Below are 23,613 nucleotides of genomic sequence, written 5' to 3' on the forward strand. Positions count from 1 at the left end.
TCTTTCTTGACCAGATATTCTTTGGTCTTGTTCTTCAGTTTCTCTTCTTTATTCATTTTCTAGCTTGTTTGCATCTAATGTTAGCATGCTGATCTTATTTTCCAGCCTAATTTTCCATTTTGATGATGCACTGTTCTATAACTGCGGCCATGTTGTTGTTTTTTGTGGTTGAAGTTTTTAAAAATATAGGTAAAGTCCCATAGGATATGCTGGATACAGACCTGATAGTTCTTTTTTTTTTGCTGAAAGGTATTTATTCATTTTATAAGAAGACAAACTTATCAGTAGGATTTCTGCAAATAGTGTTCCCTTCACTCTCTACAAATATGAATTCTAAACCCCCAGGAAGCTCATACTGAATTTCAGTTAGAAAGTAATATTCTCTAAGAAGCAATCACAATGGCTACATTCAATTCAAAATGCCTATTGCTTCCTTGGGATAATATTTGTTTCTTCTGCAGCTCAGCTTAAAAGGAGCCTTTGTTCCTCCTACTGGTATGCAAATGACTCCTATTTCCCTCACAAATGCTGAAGAACTTTGATTCCGTTTTTTGCGCTGGCATTCTACAGATCCCTAGAGATGCATAAATTCTCCACTTACACTAGATTAATTAATTACCCAGTATAATTAGAAACACAACTATCAATATTTTATATACAGTACATGATGTCAAAAACCAGCCTTTCTTGTATATACCTCTATAAATGTGGGTTACATCAAGTTAGGAGAAGATGTAAAATTCAGCCAAGGAAGTAACGAAAAACAATATTTATAACAACTAAAGACCAAATAAACAACCTTCCTCAAGAGAAAGAAAGAGGGAAAGAAAAAGGAAAGAGGAAGCCTGATTGTAATATATACCAATACAACACACCCCTATCATAAGGTTCACCACTATAAGTTGAATGGGACATATTAGGAATTGTTGGAATAATGAAAATGAGAATTGTGTATATGAAAAATAGAAAAGTTTTAATGAAGAGGGAAACTGCACCAAAATAAATAAATTGATGAGATATGCAATTATGGATTTTCAGGAGAAGAAGGTTCTGTAAACTAAAAGAACAGCTCAATTGTATTCATACAATGTGGTGGTAAGGCATATGCAAAGAGTAACACAAAAGTGTTCAAGGATAGGACCCCTCTTTGCTTATCTAGTGAATGCTTTAATTCTTAGAAGCTCTACTTTTCTCTCCATATTCTTTCCCTTTTTTCCTTAGTTGTACTATTATCGCTTTGTATTGTTTCATCTCCTTTTGCTTTTTTCTTTCTATCCTTTACTAGAATAAACATCCCTTTCCTTCCAATCTGTTTTTCTCCTTTTTTTAGCTGATTCTTTTTGGGGGGTGGGTGGCAGGAGTGTATGTTTGTATAGTGTGTCTATGTGTGAGAATGTGTTTGTAAGACAGAATAATTGATGGGGATCAATCAATTTTATAAACAGTGTACCTTAGTTTACAAGCAATTAATTTTAATCAGTAATTTTTAATTCAATTATTTTTATTAATTTGGCTACAAACACATACACACAAACACATATACATGCATGAGAACAAAGCTATTTATTTTATTTATTTATTTATTTATTTGTCGTAACAATATATACAAGCGTAGCATAAAGGGTTATATAATATATGAACGTATATATGAGGAGAAACAAGGTACTATAAACATATATATACATAGGGAAAGAGACAATAGGACAGGAATGGTAGACACGTTTGTGCTCTTATGCACGCCCCTTAGAGTCCTATGTTTAGACTTGGAATATATCAAGTAAACTAAATTATTATAAATAATGTTATTTATGTGATATAATTATACATCAAGTTTAATTTGATCTGCTACCTTCAATTTTTTGGTGCGCAGTTCCCACCCACCATACTATTTAAAGGATGGGGGTAAATATGAGCACCTATACAGCCATAATGATAATGGAGAGAGCAAATAATTCACTATATTGTCATACGCTCTCTCTTATAGAAATTTAACTACTGCTAAAATGTCACCTTTTTAAAATTCCCCCTCACTGACACACGCATAAAATATATTTATCACCCAAGTACCCTGGTTAATGCCAGTACTATTGCTGTAGAGTGGTAATATACTTCCCCATTCTTCAGAAGTCTGATTTCCTTCTTTTTTGTAACTCACTGGTATATCATTATGTTATAATTCCTTATTTGTTTGTGTGTGTATGAGAGAGAGATTGGGGCAGAGAGAGAGAGAGAGAGACACACACACACACACACAGAGAGAGAGAGAGAGAGAGAGAGAGAAAACAATATACAACTGCAGGGTAGAGAACAATTGTCTTTGGCTCCTATTTCTTTTTAACTGTCTCTGGGCTTTAACCATTTCATCAAGTTCTTGAACTGTTTCCATCTCTGTTTTTTTTTAATTCCTCTTCCTCATTTTCTCTTTATGTTCCATATTTTATTCTACAAACCTAAGGGGAGGAATCATCTAAGTTTTTTCAATAAGCTGTTAACTATCCTGGGAGTCTTTTCAGCTGAAGATTAGTGCAAAAATGTTATTCTAAAAAATATCTCATTTTGCCAGAGAGCTGCAACAGGCTCATTTCTGCTCAGGTCTTGGGAGGTATATGAGCAGAATGTATCTTCATAAAGTCTCTGCCCTCTTTAAAAAAGCCCTGGCAAAATACCTGAATCTGGTTGGCATGATTTCAGGATGCTGCAGGATGGTATATAAAGGAGATATATGTAGCTGTTAAGTGCATTTGCCTGTCCAATATAGTCTTTTTTAAAGAAAGCTGAAGAACTTCTTTAGATTGGCCTAACCATTATTTTGCATATGTTGGACTTTCCCTTACCTTTCCTTACAGATCAATGTTGTTACTTATGTTTTAGATTCATGTGTTTGACACACAGTAAAGCTTTTTTTACATTTCACTTCCCCTTTTGAGAAATGAGATGTCAACATCATTTTAAGAAAGGGGTTTAGACTTGCCCCATGCATTTTCATCTTAACTAGAGATAAAAGAGATTAATTTCAAATATTTGAAGTAATAAGGCAATAATGAGAAACACAATACTAGATAGGAAAATGGAAACGTAGCTCAAAACAAATTATTTAGCACTAAATATTGGCCATCACAAGCCAGAAACCTTGTCCAAAAAGAAACTTCAAGTCTATCTTCAAGTGCATTTGGGTCAATATTAAAGGGGGGGGAAATGATATTGCCATAGGTCTATACTGTAGGCCACCCAACCAAACAGAGGAAGTAGATGAACTTTTTGCTAGTCAGCTAACTAAGGTATGTAGGAAGCACATCACAGTAGTAATGGGGTTTTTAACTACCCTGACATCAACTGAGAGACAAACTCTGCACCAAGTGGAAGATCCAATAGGTTTCTAACAAACCTAGCAGACAACTTCATTTCCCAAGAAGTAGAGAAGGGAACAAGGGGATCAGCCATATTGGACTTAATTCTCACTAACAGAGATGAAACGATAGAAAGTGTTGACGCTACAGGAACCTTGGGGGCAAGTGATCACACAACACTGGAATTCAACATTATGCAAACACAAGTAGTAGAACAAAGTCAAACTAGAGTCTTGAACTTTAAGAGAGCTAATTTCAATAAACTTAGAGACAGCTTGAGAAGGATTCCATGAATGAGAATCCTCAAGGGGAAAACAACTCAAGAAGCTTGGGAAATTTTGAAAAGTGAGATTATAAAAGGCCAGTCTAGCACAATACCAATGAAGAAGAAAAATAATAAATCTCAAAAGAAACCAGCATGGATGCATAAAGAACTATCTGACAAATTGAAAGGACAAGTATAAAAAGTGGAAAGAGGGGCAAATAACTAAGGCAGAATATCAGCAAATAGCCCAAGTCTGTAAAGATGAAATGAGGAAAGCTAAGGCTCACAACGAACAAAGGCTAGCAACAAAAGTAAAAAATAACAAAAAAAAAAGCTTCTTCCAACATATTAAAAACAAGAAAAAAGTCAAGGAAACAATTGCCCATTGCTGGGAGAAAGTGGCAAGAAGGCGAAAAGCAACAGGGAGAAAGCAGATCTACTTCTCATTTTTTGCATCTGTCTTTACACAAAAGGAAAAAAACAATTCAACCTATCAAAAACAGCATCACAAAACACAGATTAGGAACACAAGTTAAAATAGGGGAAAAAATGGTAAGTGAACACCTATCTATCCTAGACGAGTTCAAATCACCAGGACCGGATGGATTACACCCCAAGGTTCTGAAGGAACTGGCAGACGAGATCTCAGAACCACTGAACTATATCTTTCAAAGATCCTGGAGCACAGGGGAACTGCCAGAGGACTGGAAAAGAGCTGATGTAGTTCCATCTTCAAAAAAGGAAAAAAAAAACAGATCCAGGAAACTACAGACCTATCAGCCTGACCTCAATACCCGGGAAGATTCTGGAAAAGATAATCAAGCAACAAATCACTGAGCACCTAGAAGCAAACAAAGTAATAACCAAAAGCCAACATGGGTTTGTCAAAAACAGATCATGCCAGACTAATCTCATTGCATTCTTCGATAAAAATGACAAAATTAGTGGACCAGAAGAATGCTGTCGATATAATTTACTTGGACTTCAGTAAAGCATTTGATAAAGTAGACTATAACCTACTACTAGATAAAATAGAAAAATGTGGGTTAGACAGCATCACCACCAAATGGATTCATAACTGGCTGACCAACTGCACTCAACGTGTAGTCCTCAATGGAACTACATCCATATGGAGGGAAGTATGCAGTGGAGTACCCCAAGGCTCTGTTTTAGGCCCAGTACTCTTCAACATCTTCATCAATGACTTGGACAAGGGGATAGATGGGGAACTCATCAAATTTGCAGATGACACCAAGCTGGCAGGAATAGCCAACACTCCAAAGATAGTATTGTGGCTCTGGCCCCCGAGCCAGCCCCCGAGCCGGCCCCTGAGCCTGTCCTCATGGAGGAGAGTGACTCAGAGAGTGAGGGAGAGGAGACAGCAAGGCCTCCCTCACCAGAACCCTCCTCGCTGGCACCGCCCCAAGTTCCAGCTGCAGGCCAGGAGGAGGAGCTGACAAGGCCTCCCTCTCCCAGACCCTCCTCCTCCTCCCTGGCAACACCCCAAGTCCCAGCTGCTGACGATCAATCTTGGATCGACCTGAGGCAGTGACGTAAAGATAAGTGTGCACAACAGAGGAAAAGGTATGGCAGGCTCAGAGAGTGCTGAGTCACGGAGCCATACCCCATAGAGGATAAAAGCGGGTGGAGCTGCCATGGGCTTCATGACGGACAAAAAACTACCCAGCGTGTGTTGCAGCTCGGTCGATTGGGAGTTAAAGGCCTTTCTTTCCTGTAAGCTTGGCAACAAGACTGGGACACGAGTGCTTTTATCTCTGTCCGAGATTAAGACTTCAGAACTTGGCAGACCTCTGCACGGTCGCTGCCAAGTCTTGTGCTTCCTACAGAAGAATCAGGTCAGTGTCAATAAAAGGACTGTGAAACTCGCGTTTCTCCGTGAAGTGGAAGGGGGGACAGAACAGGTAGGCTCAAGATACACAAGGATCTTGACAGACTTGAACATTGGGTGCTATCTAACAAAATGAAATTCAATGATGAAAAAAGTAAGGTTCTACATTTAGGCAAAAAACCCAAAATGTACAGGTACCGTATATGTGGTACCTTGCTCAATAGTAGTAACTGTGAGAGGGATCTTGGAGTCCTAGTGGACAACCATTTAGATATGAGCCAGCAGTGTGCAGCAGCTGCCAAAAAAGCCAACACAGTTCTGGGCTGCATAAACAGAGGGAAAGAATCAAGATCACGTGAAGTGTTAATACCACTTTATAATGCCTTGGTAAGGCCACACTTGGAATACTGCATTCAGTTTTGGTCGCCACGATGTAAAAAAGATATTGAGACTCTAGAAAGAGTTCAAAGAAGAGCAACAAAGATGATTAGGGGACTGGAGGCTAAAACATATGAAGAACGGTTGCAGAAACTGGGTATGTCTAGTTTAATGAAAAGAAGGACTAGGGGAGACATGATAGCAGTGTTCCAATATCTCAGGGGCTGCCAAAAAAAAAGAGGGAGTCAAGCTATTCTGCAAAGCACCTGAAGGCTTCTGAAGACTTGCCTTCAGAAGTTGTGAATGCTCCAACACTGGAAATTTTTAAGAAAATGTTGGATAACCATCTGACTGAGATGGTGTAGGGTTTCCTGCCTGGGCAGGGGGTTGGACTAGAAGGCCTCCAAGGTCCCTTCCAACTCTGATGTTATGTTATGTTATGTTAAGAAGCAATGGGTGGAAACTAATCAAGGAGAGAAGCAACTTAGAACCAAGGAGAAATTTCCTTAGAACAATCAATAAGTGGAACAACTTGCCTGCAGAACTTGTGAATGCTCCAACACTGGAAATTTTTAAGAAAATGTTGGATAGCCATTTGTCTGAAATGGTGTGGGGTTTCCTGCCTGGGCAGGAGGTTGGACTAGAAGACCTCCAAGGTCCCTTCCAACTCTGTTATTATGTTAAGTCTATCTTTCATAAAGAAAGAATTCACATTTCTAGTTCCATTGCAAACAATATCCATATTAGCTTCCAAATAGCTCCTACACTAGCCTACAAGGTAATTTAATAGCAGCACACAAAGATGAACAATCTTTTAAATGTTTTTATGTCACTGGGACTTAATACAACTTTATACAGGTAATCCTCAATTTACAACCAATCACTTAGGGACTGAACTTATAATGGTCCCTGAAAATGAGATTTCTGACTTGGATTTGAAGTTCTCACATCTGTCCACCTATTTCCTGTGTCACATGATAGCAATTTATGATGATTTTGCTGGAAATCTACTTTCAATAAAAACAGCATCCACTTAATGACCACAGCAAGAATGTCAAAATCAGGTTTGGTTATCTAGTGACTGCTTTATGACCATCATGAGTTATGATGGAAAGTAAATGAACTATCTCAGATCCTTAGAGAATTATTTTCAGGCTTACCACATAAAACCAAAAGCAGAAGTACAGATTAGGCAAAACCTAATCTGTAATTCTGGCTCAAAAACAGGAACTGTGAGAGGTACTTTGGCGTCCTAGTAGACAATCACTTAAACATGAGTCAGCAGTGTGCAGCAGTAGCCAAAAAAGCTAATACAATATACATAGAATCAAAATCACATGATGTATTAGTACTGTTTTATAAAACTTTAGTAAGACCACACCTGGAATACTGCATCCAGTTTACAAAACAGATGTGGTGACTTTGAAAAAAGTGCAGAGAAGAGCAACTCTAGACAAAAGAAGGACTAGGGCTAACATGATAGCATTATTCGAGTATTTGAGAGGCTGCCACAAAGAAGAGGGGGTCAACTTATTTTCCAAAGCACCAGAAGGCAAGACAAGAAACAATGGATAGAAACTAATCAAAGAAAGAAGCAATCTGGAATTAAAGAGAAACTTCCTAACAATGAGAACAATTAACCAATGAAACAGCTTGCTTTCAGAAATTATGGGTGCTTCATCACTGGTGATTTTTAAGAAGAGACATGCTGAAATGCTATAGGGCATGATGGCGAACCTTTTAGAGATCGAGTGCCCAAATTGCAACCCAAAACCCACTTATTTATCGCAAAGTCCCAACACGGCAACTTAACCTGAATAATGAGGTTTTACTACCTAAAATAATGATAAACAATGCAGAGTTCAGCTAATTATTCTAAGAAAAATATGATAAATGCATTTTTATGCCCTCTCATTTTTTCTGCTTTTGAAATATTACATTTAGTAACAATAAAAAAGAAAAACTTTTGTAATACCATTGCTCTCTTTCCCCCTCTTTCTTTCTCTCCCTTCCTCCCCACCTCTCTCTGTCTCTCTTTTTATCTTTCCCTTCCCCTCTCTCTGTCTTTCTCTCTGTCTTTCCCTCCCTCCCTCCCTCCCTCTCAAACTCTTTCTGTGGCACTGGCACTGGCCGGGAAAGACACGCGAGCTGAATGTTTGGAGCCATGCTAAATAGAGTTTGCAAGCGGGATCAGTGGGGCCACTTAGCGGGGAGACCCTGGCCCATTTGGTTCGCTTCAGTGCGGGGTAAGAATGCAGAAGGCAGAAGAAATCCATGCCTCTTGGCATTTAGCCCTCAAAGACTCCTTTGAAGCGACTTTTTCTGCTTTTGAAACATTATGTTTAGCAACAAAAAAAAAAACTAAAAAAGAAAAACTTTAGTAATATCATTTCTTTCCCTCCCTCTCTTTTTTTTCCTGCCCCCCGTTTTTCCTGCCCCCTCTGTTTCTCTCTCTCTCTTTCCCTCCCTCTCTATTTCTCTCTCTCTGCCTCCCTCTGCTTCTCTCTTTCTTCTCCCCCATTGGGGGGGGGAAGGAACCCCTGAACTGGTGCTGGGTGGTGGGAACGATGTCTGAAGGCCGACGAGCCCAGGAGCAGAGCACCCAGTTCAGCTGACTGGTGGGGAGGTGGAGCATCCCAACACAGGCAGCTCTGCAGGAAAAAAAACTGCTTTTTTTTTTTTTGCCAAGGCAACGCAGGGTCGTGTTGAGGCTCCGCGTTGTAATGGGCTTCAAGAGGAGGACAGGACATTGTCTCCCCCATTGTGAAGCGCATGAGTGAAAAAGTTCACTCAATCAATTCCAACTTCGTGAGATCTTTTTTTTTTTTTTTTGTGAGAAGTTGGAATTGATTGAGTGAAACGTGATGGAGAAATGCAATTGGAGCTGGGCTGGGGTGACAGCACGCATGCCCACAGAGAGGCTCTGCATGCCACAGAGCCTCTCTGCATGTCTGGCACAGGTGCCCTAGGTTTGCCATCACGGCTCCTGCTTGTACAGGGGGTTGGATTGGAAGATCTTCAAAGTCCCTTCCAGCTTTATTCTGATTGAACTATATGTAGACATATACTCTCAGTTCACACTAAACCTTGTTCATACTTGCTTGAGCTAATTGGCAAACAATATTTCACACTGTCAAAGAAAAGTTGATTTTCCCCGCACCCAATCTGAAGTGAGTCAGATAATTTTCACCCAGAGACTTAGCTTTCTTATATTGTTTTCAATAAAACATCTGAGATCTGTTCTTTCAGAGGCTGTGGTCAAAATTGCAGCAGAAAAGTTTTCTGTTTTATGGTTATCAAGAGGCTAAAAAATAACTGCCTTCAAAAGGTTGCCCCCTGAGGGACAAATTAAAACAAGATTGATTGATGAAATTGTTAACATTCTTTTGTCACAAACAATGAATCATTATCTTGGAAAACCTAATTTTTCCTCTTTTTTAGTAAGCATTAAAATTAAAATATTTACTCTGTGGACTGGCACACCATACTTCATATTTCTGATGTTTATACTTTCTTTTAGTAATAGTTTAGTAGTAGAAGACTTTTGTCCAGATGCAATTGGCATAATCTGAGAGGGGGATCGGAAGTGCTTTTACTCTCACAAAAATGACTATCTATATTGTTTATTGTGATTATTTTGTTTATATATGAAAGGAACATGAGGTTCTCAAAGTTGCTTGCTGATTGGAGGAGGATATATAAGCTTGGTAAAACAATGAAATGAAAAATGAAATAACTTGGTTTAGAATAATTTAGAATTCTTTAATTCTGAGTGTTAAAAACTATTTGCCAAACGGAAACTGATTTCTGAAGCTTAAGGATTAGCCTTAATGATCTTTTCAATTACATGGAACCGATTCCCTACGATCTGAAGCATATGTTGCAAATTTTCTGTTAATAAATGTATTATGCTGATAGAAAAACAGTATTTGTTTTTACCAACTGACTGAAATCTGATCTCAAAAGGTGATGAATGAAAAACCTTTGATAAGGTCATTAAGCTGAAGTCCATCTCCAGTTAAGGTGCTGGTCTGTAACTAAATATGACATAGTCGTCTTCTATCATCGAAGCTTTTGTTTGTTTGCCACTATCAATTCCTAACATATACCATTTTAAGAACATATTAGGAACCAAAATATTAAATTATAAGAAGTTGGCCCAGCTTTTGTTTTCCTTTCTCCTCTCATCTATTCATTCCCATCCACCCCCTCACCACCCACCACTTAGCCCAGAAATATTGCTATGGCAACCACAGCTGCTGGGGATTTGATTGACAAGTCTCCTAAGAGGAGCGTCTGGGGAAACTAGAATGCCTCAAGGTGAGGGGGCGGGGCAGAGCAGCACTACTCAGAAGGCTGGGAAGGATGGCAGACACATTTACATTTGGGAAAGGTTATTACTCTATGTGGACCAGGAAACTTAAGATGACATATTTTTCTCCACGAAGACACTTTGAGGGAATCAAACAAATGCCTTTCCAAGCAGAGAAAGTGGCTTGGGGAACTGAACAAAAGGGTTTCTGAGAAGTTAAGCTGGCAGCTTCCTAAAGTATCTGTTTGTGTTATAAAAATTGTGAACCCAAGGATGTGTGGGAAATAGATATTAGAAATATGACTTAAATATAGCCATGCATTAAACACTGTGTCCTATTTGTTCTAACATAAATAGATGTCTACAATGAAAGAGTATTTCCAAAACAAACTTGGTTTTATTTTTATAGTTGTTATACTAAAATGCCTTATATAAATCGGACTAACTATGTAACTGATAATATATGAAGCAGTTGGAAAAATACCACATGAGGTGTGCTTCTTACTTCCCTCCCTCCAATTATTTAATAAACTATTACTAAAAGAATCACAAACAACCCATGTATTTTCAAATCACAGAGGCTGATGGAGCAACTATGCCCCTTACTTAAATTGCTGTATCTGCCACGGAAAACCATGGAATGGGACAACTCACCATGGCCAACTTGCCATTGCAGGCTTGCCACAACCAATTTGCCATGGCCAACTCACCTGTAGGAGATGACCAGGCTAATCCTGAGAGTGGGTTCAAACACATAATTAGTCATTGAATCCCTTCATACACACAAGACATCCAAGTCCAATCCACTTTAAATTCATTTGACTCTTTTTTTTTGTATATATATATTTATTTTAAAATATACATCAACATCAATACACGAACAGTGTAGCATCTGTGTATCATTCATTTTGATACAAATAACAATAATGATGTTAATAATATTTGTTACATTAGTCAAACTTTTGTAATCTTATAGTATACATGTTTATATTAAGAGACAATCCTTCATTATTTAGTTGTTCAGTGTTTCCATGTGCCATTCTAATGCCAATCATAATATTATTTGAGCATATATAGTAATACCATTTTTCAACCTCTAATCTTTCCATATGGTTATTGCTTTTATTCTATTATATAAAAATGTGTATACTAATATTCCCCTCTAATTTTTATTTCTACTTCTATTCTAGCTGTTAGTCAGGCCACCATTACTAGTCCTAGTGTTGATACACATTTGTATTGGAATATAATCGTTCATTGTTTAATTGTTCAATGTTTCAATGCACCATTCTAAAGTCAATCACCTTATTTAAACAAACATAATAATGCCATCTTTCAACCTCTAATCTAGTCTAGCTATTGTTTTTATTCTATTCTATTATATAAACATGTGTAGTCTTATTGCTATTCTATTCTTGCTTTTAGTCAGGCCTCCATTATATTAAAAGGCAATTCCTTTCTATCCATCATCTCTTGCCCGTTTTAATACTACAATTCTTATTCATTTTTTGGCTTGCCTCCCATACTTCTCTCTTGGATCTTTATCTCTATCTAGGTCTTTTCTATTCAGTCTAAATATTTCTCCCATCTCTACCATCTTATGCTGCCAGGCCTCCAAAGTGTCTGCCCAAGCCCCTATCTCCCTTCGATATATTCAGGCCTAATGTTGCTCCTCAGAAAATACAATAATCATAGTTTTTATATCCCAGGATTATTCAATCCGTTCCAGTTCGGTAGTCCAGGAAGCTTTCTAAATATCTCCTTATGTCCATTCTATAGATTTAATCATATATCTTAACATTCAAGAGTCCCTTTGCTTAGATATCTTCCTTGTTCTCACAATTGAACCTCCAGTAGTCATAAAGTAGATAAATATAAAACAGTAGGTATCATCCCAGTTCTCCAGATAAATGTTATTTATTTCTCTTATCAGAATTTTTCCCAGACTTGTAGGAGTATGGTATATTTTCCATTTATCAGTAGGTGGTGCCCTCAACTTAAATTTCAGTGTTGTCTCAAATCTGACAGGTATTTAATCCAATTTTAATTTGATTTTTGGAAGCAAAGTCAGTTATTTAAGTAGATAGTTCCAGCATTTTAAATGACTTTCCAAATCCAATTAAAAATCCAATTTTCTATGTTTTACAAGTTTTTTGCCTCAGCTGTCCCAGCTTCTCACAGCCATAATGGCTGCCTCTTTTCCTTGTCATGGATGAGGGGGAAGAAAGCCCTGGATCAAGCAGGAGAATTGCGACTCACTGCAACCTTCAGGGCACCCCTCTTTTCTTCACCACCCCTACAAGGGTGACTTTAGCTCCTTTTGGAGCCCTCCAATGGGGAGAACTTGGTGTGGGAGCACGGAGACCCACTCTTCGTGTCTGATCTTGCCGCAACATCAGCCAGAAGTTTAAATTCCTTTTATTTTTATCTACCACCAATTCACTTTGACTGTTAGTAGTTCAGATTCTTGTAGAAAGCTTAAGCTTGCAATAAATCTTTATACTCAGTTGAACTGCCTGAATCTCCTGATTTTCTCAGCACTTGACATCACCATGACCAACTTGTGGTGGGACAACTCGCCGTGGGATTCACTTAGTTCCTTTTATTTTTGTTGACCATGTTATTTTATCTATTGTATCAAAGAAAATCATTCCTATGACTACCAGCTTCTGTAATGCTTTGTTGAATAATAAAAGAAACTAAACCTGTCTTGAACTGTCCCAATTTTTCCCGCAGTGCTGAGTTGATCATGGTGAGTTGGTCACAGCGAATTGGCCATGACGAGTTGTCCTAGACCAGGGGTATCAAACTCAATTTCATTGAGGGCCGCATCAGACCTCAGGGGGTCAGTTGGGTGTGGCCAGCTTGATACCACTTACTGGGCATGGCTGACTGGGTGGGGGTGGACACGTTAATGCTACTCCCCAAACTGCTGGCACGTTTCCTCTTTGCACTGGGTAGACCGGGCTGAAGCCACACTGGCCTGATATTTCCTCTTCTCATTGGGTAGACCAGGCTGAAGCCACGCTAGCCTGATGTTTCCTCTTCACATTGGATAGACTGAGACGAAGTGACACGGGCCAGCCCCTGACGTTTTCCAGGATGACCCCATGGGCTGGATCACGGGCCGGATGTGGCCCATGGGCCTTGTGTTTGACACCGCTGTCCTAGACCCATAAACCATGCCCTTGTGACATCTCACTTGGGTTTGTCTTTGAAAACTGTTAGTGGACTAATAATTGAATTTAAAAATATGGTGGAAGCTCGGAATAATGAATTGGAAGAAGAAGTGTGGGCAACACTTCAAAAATTGGCAGAACATGCGGTTCAAATGAAAGAGAGGATGGAAGAAACTAATCAAATTAATTTGGATTTGCAAAAGAAAATAGAAGAGGCTCAGAGGAAACAAAACAATTTGAATTTGAAATACAAAATAGAGGAAGTACAGTCTAAGGTGGATCAGGCAGAAGAACAGGTGGTTATATTACAATATAGAACAATGGAGTATGCCTTGAGGGTTAGAGGACTGAAAGAATGTAAACAGGAGAATTTTAAAAAAGATTTTTACACAGGCCTTTGCACAAGTAATTGGAGAGAAAGCAGAAGATTTTGAAGTTCACATTGAAAATATCTATCGTGTTAACTCCTGGATTGACAGAAGCAGCTACCAAGAGATATTGTGGTATATTTTACAACTAAGAAGGTGAGGAATGGAATTTTACAAGCATTTTATAAAAACAAAATTCAAATACTAGACCAAGATGTATTAGTGATGAAGGAAATCCCTCCTAAAATGTTAAAAGTAGAAAGCAGTTTGCCTTGTTAGTGGATGAGCTTAAGAAACACCAGATATTGTTTAGATGGAATGTTCCAGCTGATTTAACATAAAGGAAGAAAGTATAGTTTTAATACAGTTTCCAAAGCAAGAGATTTCTACACTAAGATATTAAAGGCTGGAAATTTTGGGTTGTTAGAAGCTAAGATAAGTGCAGGGGTGGAGGGGGAAAAATGGGGGATGGAAGTAAAACAATCACGAGATAAAGCTGGGCCTGTAAATATGGAGAAATATTGATAAGATGGCATAGTTTTGAGATATGATTTTGATAATTTTATCTGATTTTATATGGTGACTTTGCTAAAAATTAAACTATTTAGGATAAAAATTGTTAAAGTAGGTAAGAACTAGATAAATGTTAATAGAAATATTGATTACTTAATACTATGTATGACAGATAAATATATTATTGGGTGAAGGACTTTTGTAATAGCAAAATTAGAAGATGGACTATTGTTGTTATTGTTGAAGATTATTGTTGAAGATTGGATATTAAATTAAAATTTATGAGAAGTAGTAGAAAATTTAAATGTAGAGATATGATAGTGGTAACTTTATATGATTTTATATGGGGGATTTATTAAAAAATTAAAATATTTTGGATAAAAATTTGTTAAGTAGGTAAGAATAAGATAAATGTTAATAGATAAATCGATCACGTTATTATGTATGACAGACAAATATATTATTGGATGAAGGACTTTGGTTATAACAATACTGGAAGATGGACTATTGTTTATTGAAGATTGGATATTAAATTAAGGAACTTATGAGAAGCAGTGGAAGTTTCAACGTACTCGAAAGATTATTCATGAAAGATATATACCGGAGAAGAAGGACTGAAGATAGCTTATGATTGGATAGGGTTTAATTGTATTAGCTTGTTTTTCCTTTTTTCTATTTTTTAATGGAAAAGGGGAAGTTAAAGTAAGAGGGGAGGGATAAAAGTTTTTAGGGTTGTTTGATTATGTTAGTTTATGATTGTTAAGCTTTATATCTTGTATTTTGCTCTAGGAAGTCGGGGGTGGGTGGGTGAGGGGGGGTGAGGGAGGGAGGGTGGAGGGGAGGGTGAGGGGTAGAGGGAGAAAACTTGGGTAAAAATGTTTGTAAAACTTTTTTAATTAAAAAAAAACTGTTAGTGGACTGTAATCAAATTTCTGACTTGGTTGGTTATTAAAGTCATACAAGTTCAATAACTCTATTATGTATTAATAGTTTCCAGGCAGAGCTAAAAGATGTGATCCATATTCTTGTTTATTAATCTGTCCAAATTTTAGCTAAAAATATAGGCTTTCCAATATCCTTACCAACAGACTATTATGCTTCTTTCTTCACTTTTCAATACAAACTTTGTTATTGCTGTTAGGACTGATTTATTTTGCATTAGTTTCTCATTAGATTTACCTTTAAAAATTATTTTTAGTATATGCAGTATTTATATCTATTGCTATTTGTCTCAAAAGCTGATATAGAAAAGTATGCTGTACTAAAACCATAATTCAGTTATGAACAAATATAAATAGCTTTGAGTGGTATGTGATATGTAAAGGTAAAGATTTTTTTAAAAAAAAAACAAGGCTGCCAATGTTCCCTATCACTATTGCAAGTATAAAAGAAAACCTTTCACACTGACAGTTTTACTATCAAGGGAGTTAAAAGTTTGCATTTTTGTGCAAATTAAGAAAAAGATACAAGATTCGGGTTGCAGTAAAAAAACATGAAAAGAGTATTTTAATTTGGATAAATAATTGACAAAGTGCACTGAAAACATTCAAAAAAGTGTCATACTGAAAAAAAAAATCATCTTCATCTAAAGCAATGATGGCGAACCTTTTAGGCACCAAGTGCCCAAACTGAACGTGCACACATGCCCAAACTGAAAGGTTTGAAAGGCATGCATCCATGGACATGCACAAATCTGTGCATGCATGGACATGCACAACGATGCACATGCATGGATATGCACACGGACATGCGCGCATGTGCAACAGAGACCCAAAGACCAGCTGGCCGGAGGGAGTGGGGCATCCCAACACTGGCAGCACGGCAAGAGATATGTTTTCTTTTATGAGCTGCTGTTTTGTCGTTTGCAGGGAAACAAGTTCATGAAAGAAACACTATGGAGATCAGACCTGGGGCAACAGCACCCGTGCCAGCAGAGAGGGCTCTGCATGCCGTCTCTGGCATGCATGCCATAGGTTCGCCATCACGGACCTAAAGTATTTTTTGCCTAGTTTCTATAACAAGCTTTTAATCAGTAATAGCGGATACCATCTTTTTTCATGGTAAAGAAGTATCAATAAGAATAAAATAAACAAGCCAAACGTAGACTAAAGTCTTAAAGCTAATTTCATAAAATTAAATAATGGCATTATTCAATGAGCAACATATTACAACTGTGTTTGTATGTATGTGTTTAAGAAACAGAGAATGAATATTTATCAGAAATTATTTTTGGTTGTCATCTAATGAAAATAGCCCTCATTTCTGGAATTTTTAATCACACAGGCTCTAATTTGAAGCATCAGTTAATAATACAATGCTTCAAATTAGAGCCTGTGTTATTAAGAATTCTAACCTCTATTCTTTCCATGGATTTCTATCTTGTTCAAATATGTCTTACTCATTTTTCATACAACCATCAGCTTACTACTTAGATTATGAAAATCAATCAATCAATCAATGTTTAAATAATTAATGAGTTAAAAAGACAAGAGAGAATAATAAATTGCTTATTTCTGCAAAGCAAATTTGGTTGTTATATTTCAACTTATTTACTTTGAATGACCAGTTTCCTTAAGAAGAAATTAGGTTTTGATAGCAATAATAAAACATTTTTTCACTGCACTAAAGATGTTACCGAGTTGGGTAATAAAACCTCTGCAAGCAAACAACCAAGCTCAGAAAGCACTAATGACTCCACAAATATTTTTTAACAACACAGTTAGCTCTTTGCTAATAATAAGAAATTGCTAAAACTACTGTTGGGGGATTCACAGCAACAACTGATGCAGAAGTGTGTCACTGGCAAGAACTGTTATCCAAGAGCTGTAGGAACATTAGGGAGTTTTTAGCATGGAAAAAAAAGAAGACCGAATAAAAGAGAACATGCCACAGAAATAAGCTATTACACATTATATGAGGCAATGGGATGAAATTGTTTTCCTTTCTTTTTTCAATAATATTTGAACTGAGATCATCCAAAGATCCTACATGGAAAGAGAGACTTTTTTTATGCAACATATGCTTAACTATGTAATTGTCTTCACCAAGATTATTATTATTATCACCAATTAATGGAGGAGAAGACAATAATGGATATTATTTAAGTAGCAACCCCTCTTCTGAGCAAAATGTTGTTTTTCTGAGATTATTTCTTGGGAAATATGAGAAGGAAAGTGCTATTATTCAGTTTGTAAGATTCCTACAGGCATCTGGATGGCCAACATGTGAACAGAACAAGACTGGACAGGTCTTTCAAATCCAGTTTGGTTTTTCATCTATTTTAACCCCTTAGAATTAAAGCCACATTGGAAATATGCTAGATAAGGGAAAACAACATTATTCTGTAAGAAGTCAATGCAAACCACTCCCTTATCACTGCCAAAAAACTATATGTATGTGTACATGTAATTCACCAGGACTAGCACATGATTGAAGGCAACTTATTTTACAAGTTACGTTTTTCCATTATGTGAATCTATGGATATCAGATGTAGATTATTTTTCTAAGAAGTTTCAATATTGCTTCTCACCTTTTGTAGAAAGAGAACCACCCATTCAAGCATCTTGGCATGCATTTCTTCCAAAGTGAAGAGTGTTCGTGGTGTGCGAATAAAAATCTTTGTCTTTCCATATGCCACGTCGTCTTGAAACCCACAGTGCTCAATCAATTTCTTCACAGCCTCCTTGTCAGATGGTAGTTTGTGATTTGGCCAAGTAAATTCAGGAATTATTTTGTACCTTCATTGATACAAGTATTATTTTATAAAAAAACATTGTTTGCCAATATTAAATATCGCAGAAAGGTCCACATCAACCCATATTATCTTGCCAAAGTAGATTTCCCATAGAAAGAAAATAAATATACAGCCTTGATATAGAATTAGGAAATCTTAAATATGTATTATAAAATGCTAATTTTCAATAACTTATTTTTTTTGTATATTTTGGCAACAAAAATTCTCAGCTTATTTGCAAATATATATAATACCTACTAGTAGACTGTATATCTAACAAAGCTAAAAGTAATTAATAATATTAAATTAAGCTAAGATTCAAGTGGATTTGGGTGAATAATTTAATCATGTTTACAAATAAAATTTTAGCATGTTCTAGCTTTTGCCAAATAGTTCTAAGTAAGTAAGAGAGGTCTTGCTTTAGCTGATAAAGAGAACTGAGCCTTGAGCAAGAAAAAGGATTTATAAAAACTGTTCCATGTGTAATGCATTTGAATAAAAGATTTGTGTAAAATTCTTTAGATATCCCATGAAACTTCTGCTCTTCCATAAAAAACACACACATTTATATAGAATATTTAAAAGTGGTATAAAATGGGTTTTTCCTTAGCTGGTCTCACTAATCTTGATAATTTATTTTAAAGTTACTTTAAGACATAACTGTGATTTGTGTAAGAATGCTAATTTAATATCAAACCACAAATATATTTTTATTGTTATTTGTAAGAAATTTGCAAAGTTTTAATCAATTGTTACCTGTGAAGAAATTTTTCATATGTTTGGCGATAGGCATATCCTGCCCGCCGTACTCTTACATTTTCCAGAAGTCCAAGATATTCAACTTGATGCTTGCATCGTTCTTCATCAAACAGCTGTGGTGACTTCCTGTCATTGGGTTTAATGCAGCGGACATAGTATGGCTCCTAAAAGAAAGCAACCAGAAACAACAGTATTTGAATTAACAGATAAAATAAAAGAGTAAGGGGAAAATGACAATGAGCAAATTAACGTTCCAATTCTTTAACCATCGTTAAAGAAGGATCCCCCAACCTTCTTCTCCTATCAAATTCCATTAGAAAAACAAGACTCCTAGAAACCCCTGAAATAAGATCATGAAAGATACAACAAATTCATTAAATGAATTTCCACAATGCAAACAGAAGTTCTAGTATTGTAGTTCTATTCTATATGTCTTCATTCTTGACTACACATTTCTATAATCCATTTCCACACCAACTAGAAAACAGCCAATACTGCTTCCCTCATTAAGAATAAAAAGATTAAACAACTTCTTGAGACAGGCATCCAGCAAAAAAGTCATTTCTTTTCTAGCTTAGGCAATATGAAATTTAATATCCTAATCAATTGTTACAACTTCTTACCTTTCACCGTCATTCCCAAAGGTGCTTTTTCAAGAGGCAACTAGACTTTCTGTTTTTTCCTTGACGACATTTCACTTCTCATCCACGAAGTTTCTTCAGCTCTGAGCTGAAGAAGCTTCTTGGATGAGAAGTGAAATGTCTTCAAAGAAAAAACAGAAAGTCCAGTTGCCTCTTGAAAAAGCACCTTTGGGACAACCATGAGCTGGATGACTGAGAATCTCCATAGACATTCACTATCATCTTAAGATTGCCAGCCTGCAATTATAAAAACTATAGCTGGCAGAATTTTCCCTGCCATGCAGCTCTTAGAAATAAAGAGAAGTACTGAACATCCTATGTAATAGCAGGAGTGTTAGCCATGAGATAATCCAACATTCTCAAAGACAATATCTTTATTAAGAGATCTTCTCAGAAAACAGTTGCCAGCCAGTAAGAAAACAGAAGAGAGGAAACATGAAGGGAAAATTTGACCAATATATTTTTTTCTTTGCCATGACTGTTCTAGATTTTAACCATCCTGCCTAATTAAAGAGACTGCTTGCTAGTTTATAGTTACTGCTTGCTAGTTCTGTTGGCTTGCTAGTTATTAACTCTCTTTAAAAAAGTCTGGTAAGTATCTACACCAGGGGTGTCAAACTCAAAGCCTGCAGGACTGATCCGGGCCATAGGGTGCTTAGATCTGGCCTGCAGGGCTGCCCTGGAAACAGCAACGGACCGGCCTGTGGTGCCACTGCCAATGAAAACGGAGCTCGGATGGGCACCCGCTGAGCTCTGTTTTTGCTGGCAGAGGGCTGGAGGCCATCCCGACCAAAAATGGGATCCTGGGGGCCATGCACACCACCCCCCAGGCTCCATTTTTGCTGGCAGAGGGCCATGCCCACCCCAGCCTGCCCATGGTCCCCCAGGCCTCCCCAACGTCAAACACAACCCTGATACGGCCCTCAATGAAATCGAATTTGACACCCCTGATCTATACTGAGAGCACAGATCTCTGCTGGATACAGGGTTGAAAGTCCCAAAATCCCCAAAGCTTTAACCAAAAACTATCTATTATTGACCTCACCCCATTCCTAAGAGGTCTGTAAGGGGCGTGCATAAGAGCACCAACATGCCTACCTGTCCTAATGTTCCCTTTGATTGTATACAATTTCATATAGTTATTACATACTTATGGTTATATATATATGCTTATATATTGTATAGTTATTTCATGGTTATGCTTATATATAATGTTGTGACAAATTAAAAAAAATAATAAATAATAAAATAAAAATAGAAAGATGGTACAGAAATGTTCCTACTTGCAAAATTCTCAACTGTCATTTAAATAAAGAACTGAGGCCAAATTAAAAAAAGCTAGTTCCTACTCAGTTGTGAAATAATTTCCTCAAACATTTCTGTCCTTTCACTTTATAAGGAAGGCCTGCTCTGTTTTTTTTAAATTATGCATATGAATAGATTAAGCCTTTCTTTTAGGTTAATACCCAAAGTTGCTGCCCAAATTTAAAAATAAAAAGAATATAGAAATATAAAATAAATAAATTAGAATAATGAAATTAATACAATTAATAATTAAAAGTTCAATACAATTATGTCTTTTACAGATTTTCTGATTGTTTACAGAGATGTTTACAGATTTTTCTAAATGCAACTGCAAGCGCCAGTGACTGTGTTGAATAGAACAATATAGAAGAAGGCTGTCTTCTAAATGTCAAAAAGATACACCTCTGATAGAGGCTATATATTTTTTTTTTAAAGAAGTGACCAAGAGGAACAGGAAAGTTCCTCGGAAATCGGAGGAAGCTCTTTGATCCGGCGGTGGGGGACTGTCATGAAGCTGGGGCAACCGGAATAAGATTTGTGCAGATGCGGTGTTTTGGACAGAGTGAATGATTGGCCAACTCACAGATAAAAAAGAAGTATTTTTAAAAAAAATTTAAAAAGTCCCGGTGAGGAAATAGCAGCTAATTGCCTTTGGGAAATGTTAATGAAGGGAAGAAGAACAAAATGGAAGTTAAAGCACTAAAGCCCAGAATGGAGCTTGATATTTGGATTGGAAATTGGATTTGGAGATATTAAAATTATTATAAGAAAAAGAAACCCGAAAGAAAATAGTTTCTGAACAAGATTGGACATCATCTTAAAAGTTTTGAACTTTGAAGGAAGAACAAAGAAAAATTCAAAATTCAAAAAATTCAAAAGCCTTGTAAAGGAAATTTTTCAATTGGATTTCAAATTGGATTTTAAACTGGAATTTGGGATATATAAAATTAAGAAGAGAAAGAAGAAATGTGAAAAGCATTTAATAAGCGGAATTGATAGGCAAATTGGATATTTTGCGATTTTGTTGATTTGAAACTTGTGGATTGGAGACAGACATCTGCTGCTGGAAAAAAAGCACTACAACGAACAATTTGAAATCTAGAAAAAATTACAGTGACCTTGAGCTACAAGAGCTGTGAGAAGTTTAAAGGAGAATTTGTTTTCTTTTAAGCTGTTTGATCTCGACAACCAAAGGAGGTGGAAAATAATAAAACTGTAAATTGGAGTTAAAAACAAACCAGAACATCAAATGGCGCAAGAACTAATTGAGATGGTTAAAATAATGCGTGTATGTAATCATGCGTGTAATCTTGATAGAAAAAGAGAAATTGCATCAGAACATATTCAATTGGATAAAGAGGCTAAAAACAAAAAGCAAGAAAACAGCACTGAAGATAAAGACATTGATGATGAAAAATTAAACAATTACATTGGGAGTAACAATGAAAAAAAAAAAAGAAGGGATAGGAGGAAACAACCTACAAAAAAGAAGCAAACTAAGGGAAGAAAATGAAAGGGAAAAAGGCTAGAGGAAAATATTTTTAATGATTACTCTGGGATTAACAATGGCAAAAATAGAGAGGATAGGATTAAGGTAAAGAGAAAAGAAAAGGGGAAAGGATTAGGCACAAAAAAGTTTAATTATTACACTGAGATCAATGGTGGGGAAATAAAAGTGAGAGGAGAAAAGGGGAATAGATCAGATGGGAACTTAGGGCAAACTAGATGAGTAAAGGATTTAAAAGTCAAAGGAAGGATACAGAAGAAAAGACATAATAATTATAAAAAGAAAAAAAAAGAAAATGAGAGAATGGGATAAAGGGAGGAAAATTTTAAGAGGTTGGATTGCTGGATGGACCAAGAGAAAATGGTTAAAGGAGTAATTAATGGAAAGGAGGAAGGGTAATATGATATATACCTATAGTTATAAGTGAACTGTATTATTATTAATATTTGTGAGTGTAATACAAAATATATTGTGTAATACTAATGGTAGAATGGAGAAAAAGAAGGCAAAGGGTGAAAGGAAATATGTTATATACTTCAGTTCAAATGAACTGTATTAATATCAGTATTGTAAAAATTGAATTATGATATAAATAGTGAAATACAAAAAGAATGGTAGAAGGGTTAATATGATTTTATTATATATTTAGAATGGGTTAAGATATAGAACTTCAAATGAAATTGAAACTGAATATTAATAGAAATTAAGAAAAAGAAGATGATTAAGGGATTAAGATAATGTTTGTATTTGAAAAAGATGATGTGAAAAACAAACTGAAGAAATATATTGTTTTCAGTAAAATGGTAGAACGATTAACAGGGAAAATAAGAAATGATAAATTGGTCCACCATAGAAAATAATTGACATTAAGAGATAAATGTGAAATATCAAGCTATTTATATAAAAAATAGAAACTAAGGATGGAAATTACTATTGTTTAAATTATTGGGTTTCAATAGAAAAAAGGAAATAAGAGGAAACAAATTGATAATTTACAAATGTGGTGATTTTGAGAAATATATGTGATAAATGGATAATGAAATGAAATAAGATTAAGATTGGAGATTAGGGCAAATGGTAATATTGATTATAAATTAAATATTAAGTAGAGATGAAAAATAAAAAAATGAATAATATGGCAGAAACTGAAATATATAAATTATATTTGGGAAGTATTTATAAGCTGTAAATTTTGACTTGGTCAATACTCTGTTCAGAAAAAAGGTACTGTTTATGTTTTTTAAAAAAGAAAAAAAAACCAAAAAAGATAAAAGAAAAAAGTTAATGAAAAGAATAGATATTCAGATTACTAAGAAAGTAAAATACTTAGGGATTCAGCTGACAGCAAGATGTGTAACGATTAAGGAAGATAATTATTACAAACTGATGCAACAAATTAAAATAGATCTGGAAAAATGGAAAAATCTGCAATTATCGTTGATAGGTAGAATAACGA

At 36.1% G+C, this 23,613-nt stretch overlaps 1 protein-coding gene across 1 annotated transcript in view; it reads right to left on the reverse strand.

The window, feature by feature from the left end:
• The window catches only part of MYO1D (myosin ID), a 180,024-nt gene that overhangs the window by 92,397 nt on the left and 64,014 nt on the right, over positions 1–23,613 (reverse strand). The window contains exons 15-16 of the mRNA XM_058180229.1: positions 18,702–18,868; positions 17,742–17,949 (exon numbers count right to left, since the gene is read on the reverse strand). Of these exons, the coding sequence (XP_058036212.1) occupies positions 17,742–17,949; positions 18,702–18,868 (375 nt within the window). The remainder of the gene's footprint in view (positions 1–17,741; positions 17,950–18,701; positions 18,869–23,613) is intronic.

Source organism: Ahaetulla prasina, chromosome 4, assembly GCF_028640845.1.
Source record: "Ahaetulla prasina isolate Xishuangbanna chromosome 4, ASM2864084v1, whole genome shotgun sequence".
Lineage (NCBI taxonomy): Eukaryota > Metazoa > Chordata > Lepidosauria > Squamata > Colubridae > Ahaetulla > Ahaetulla prasina.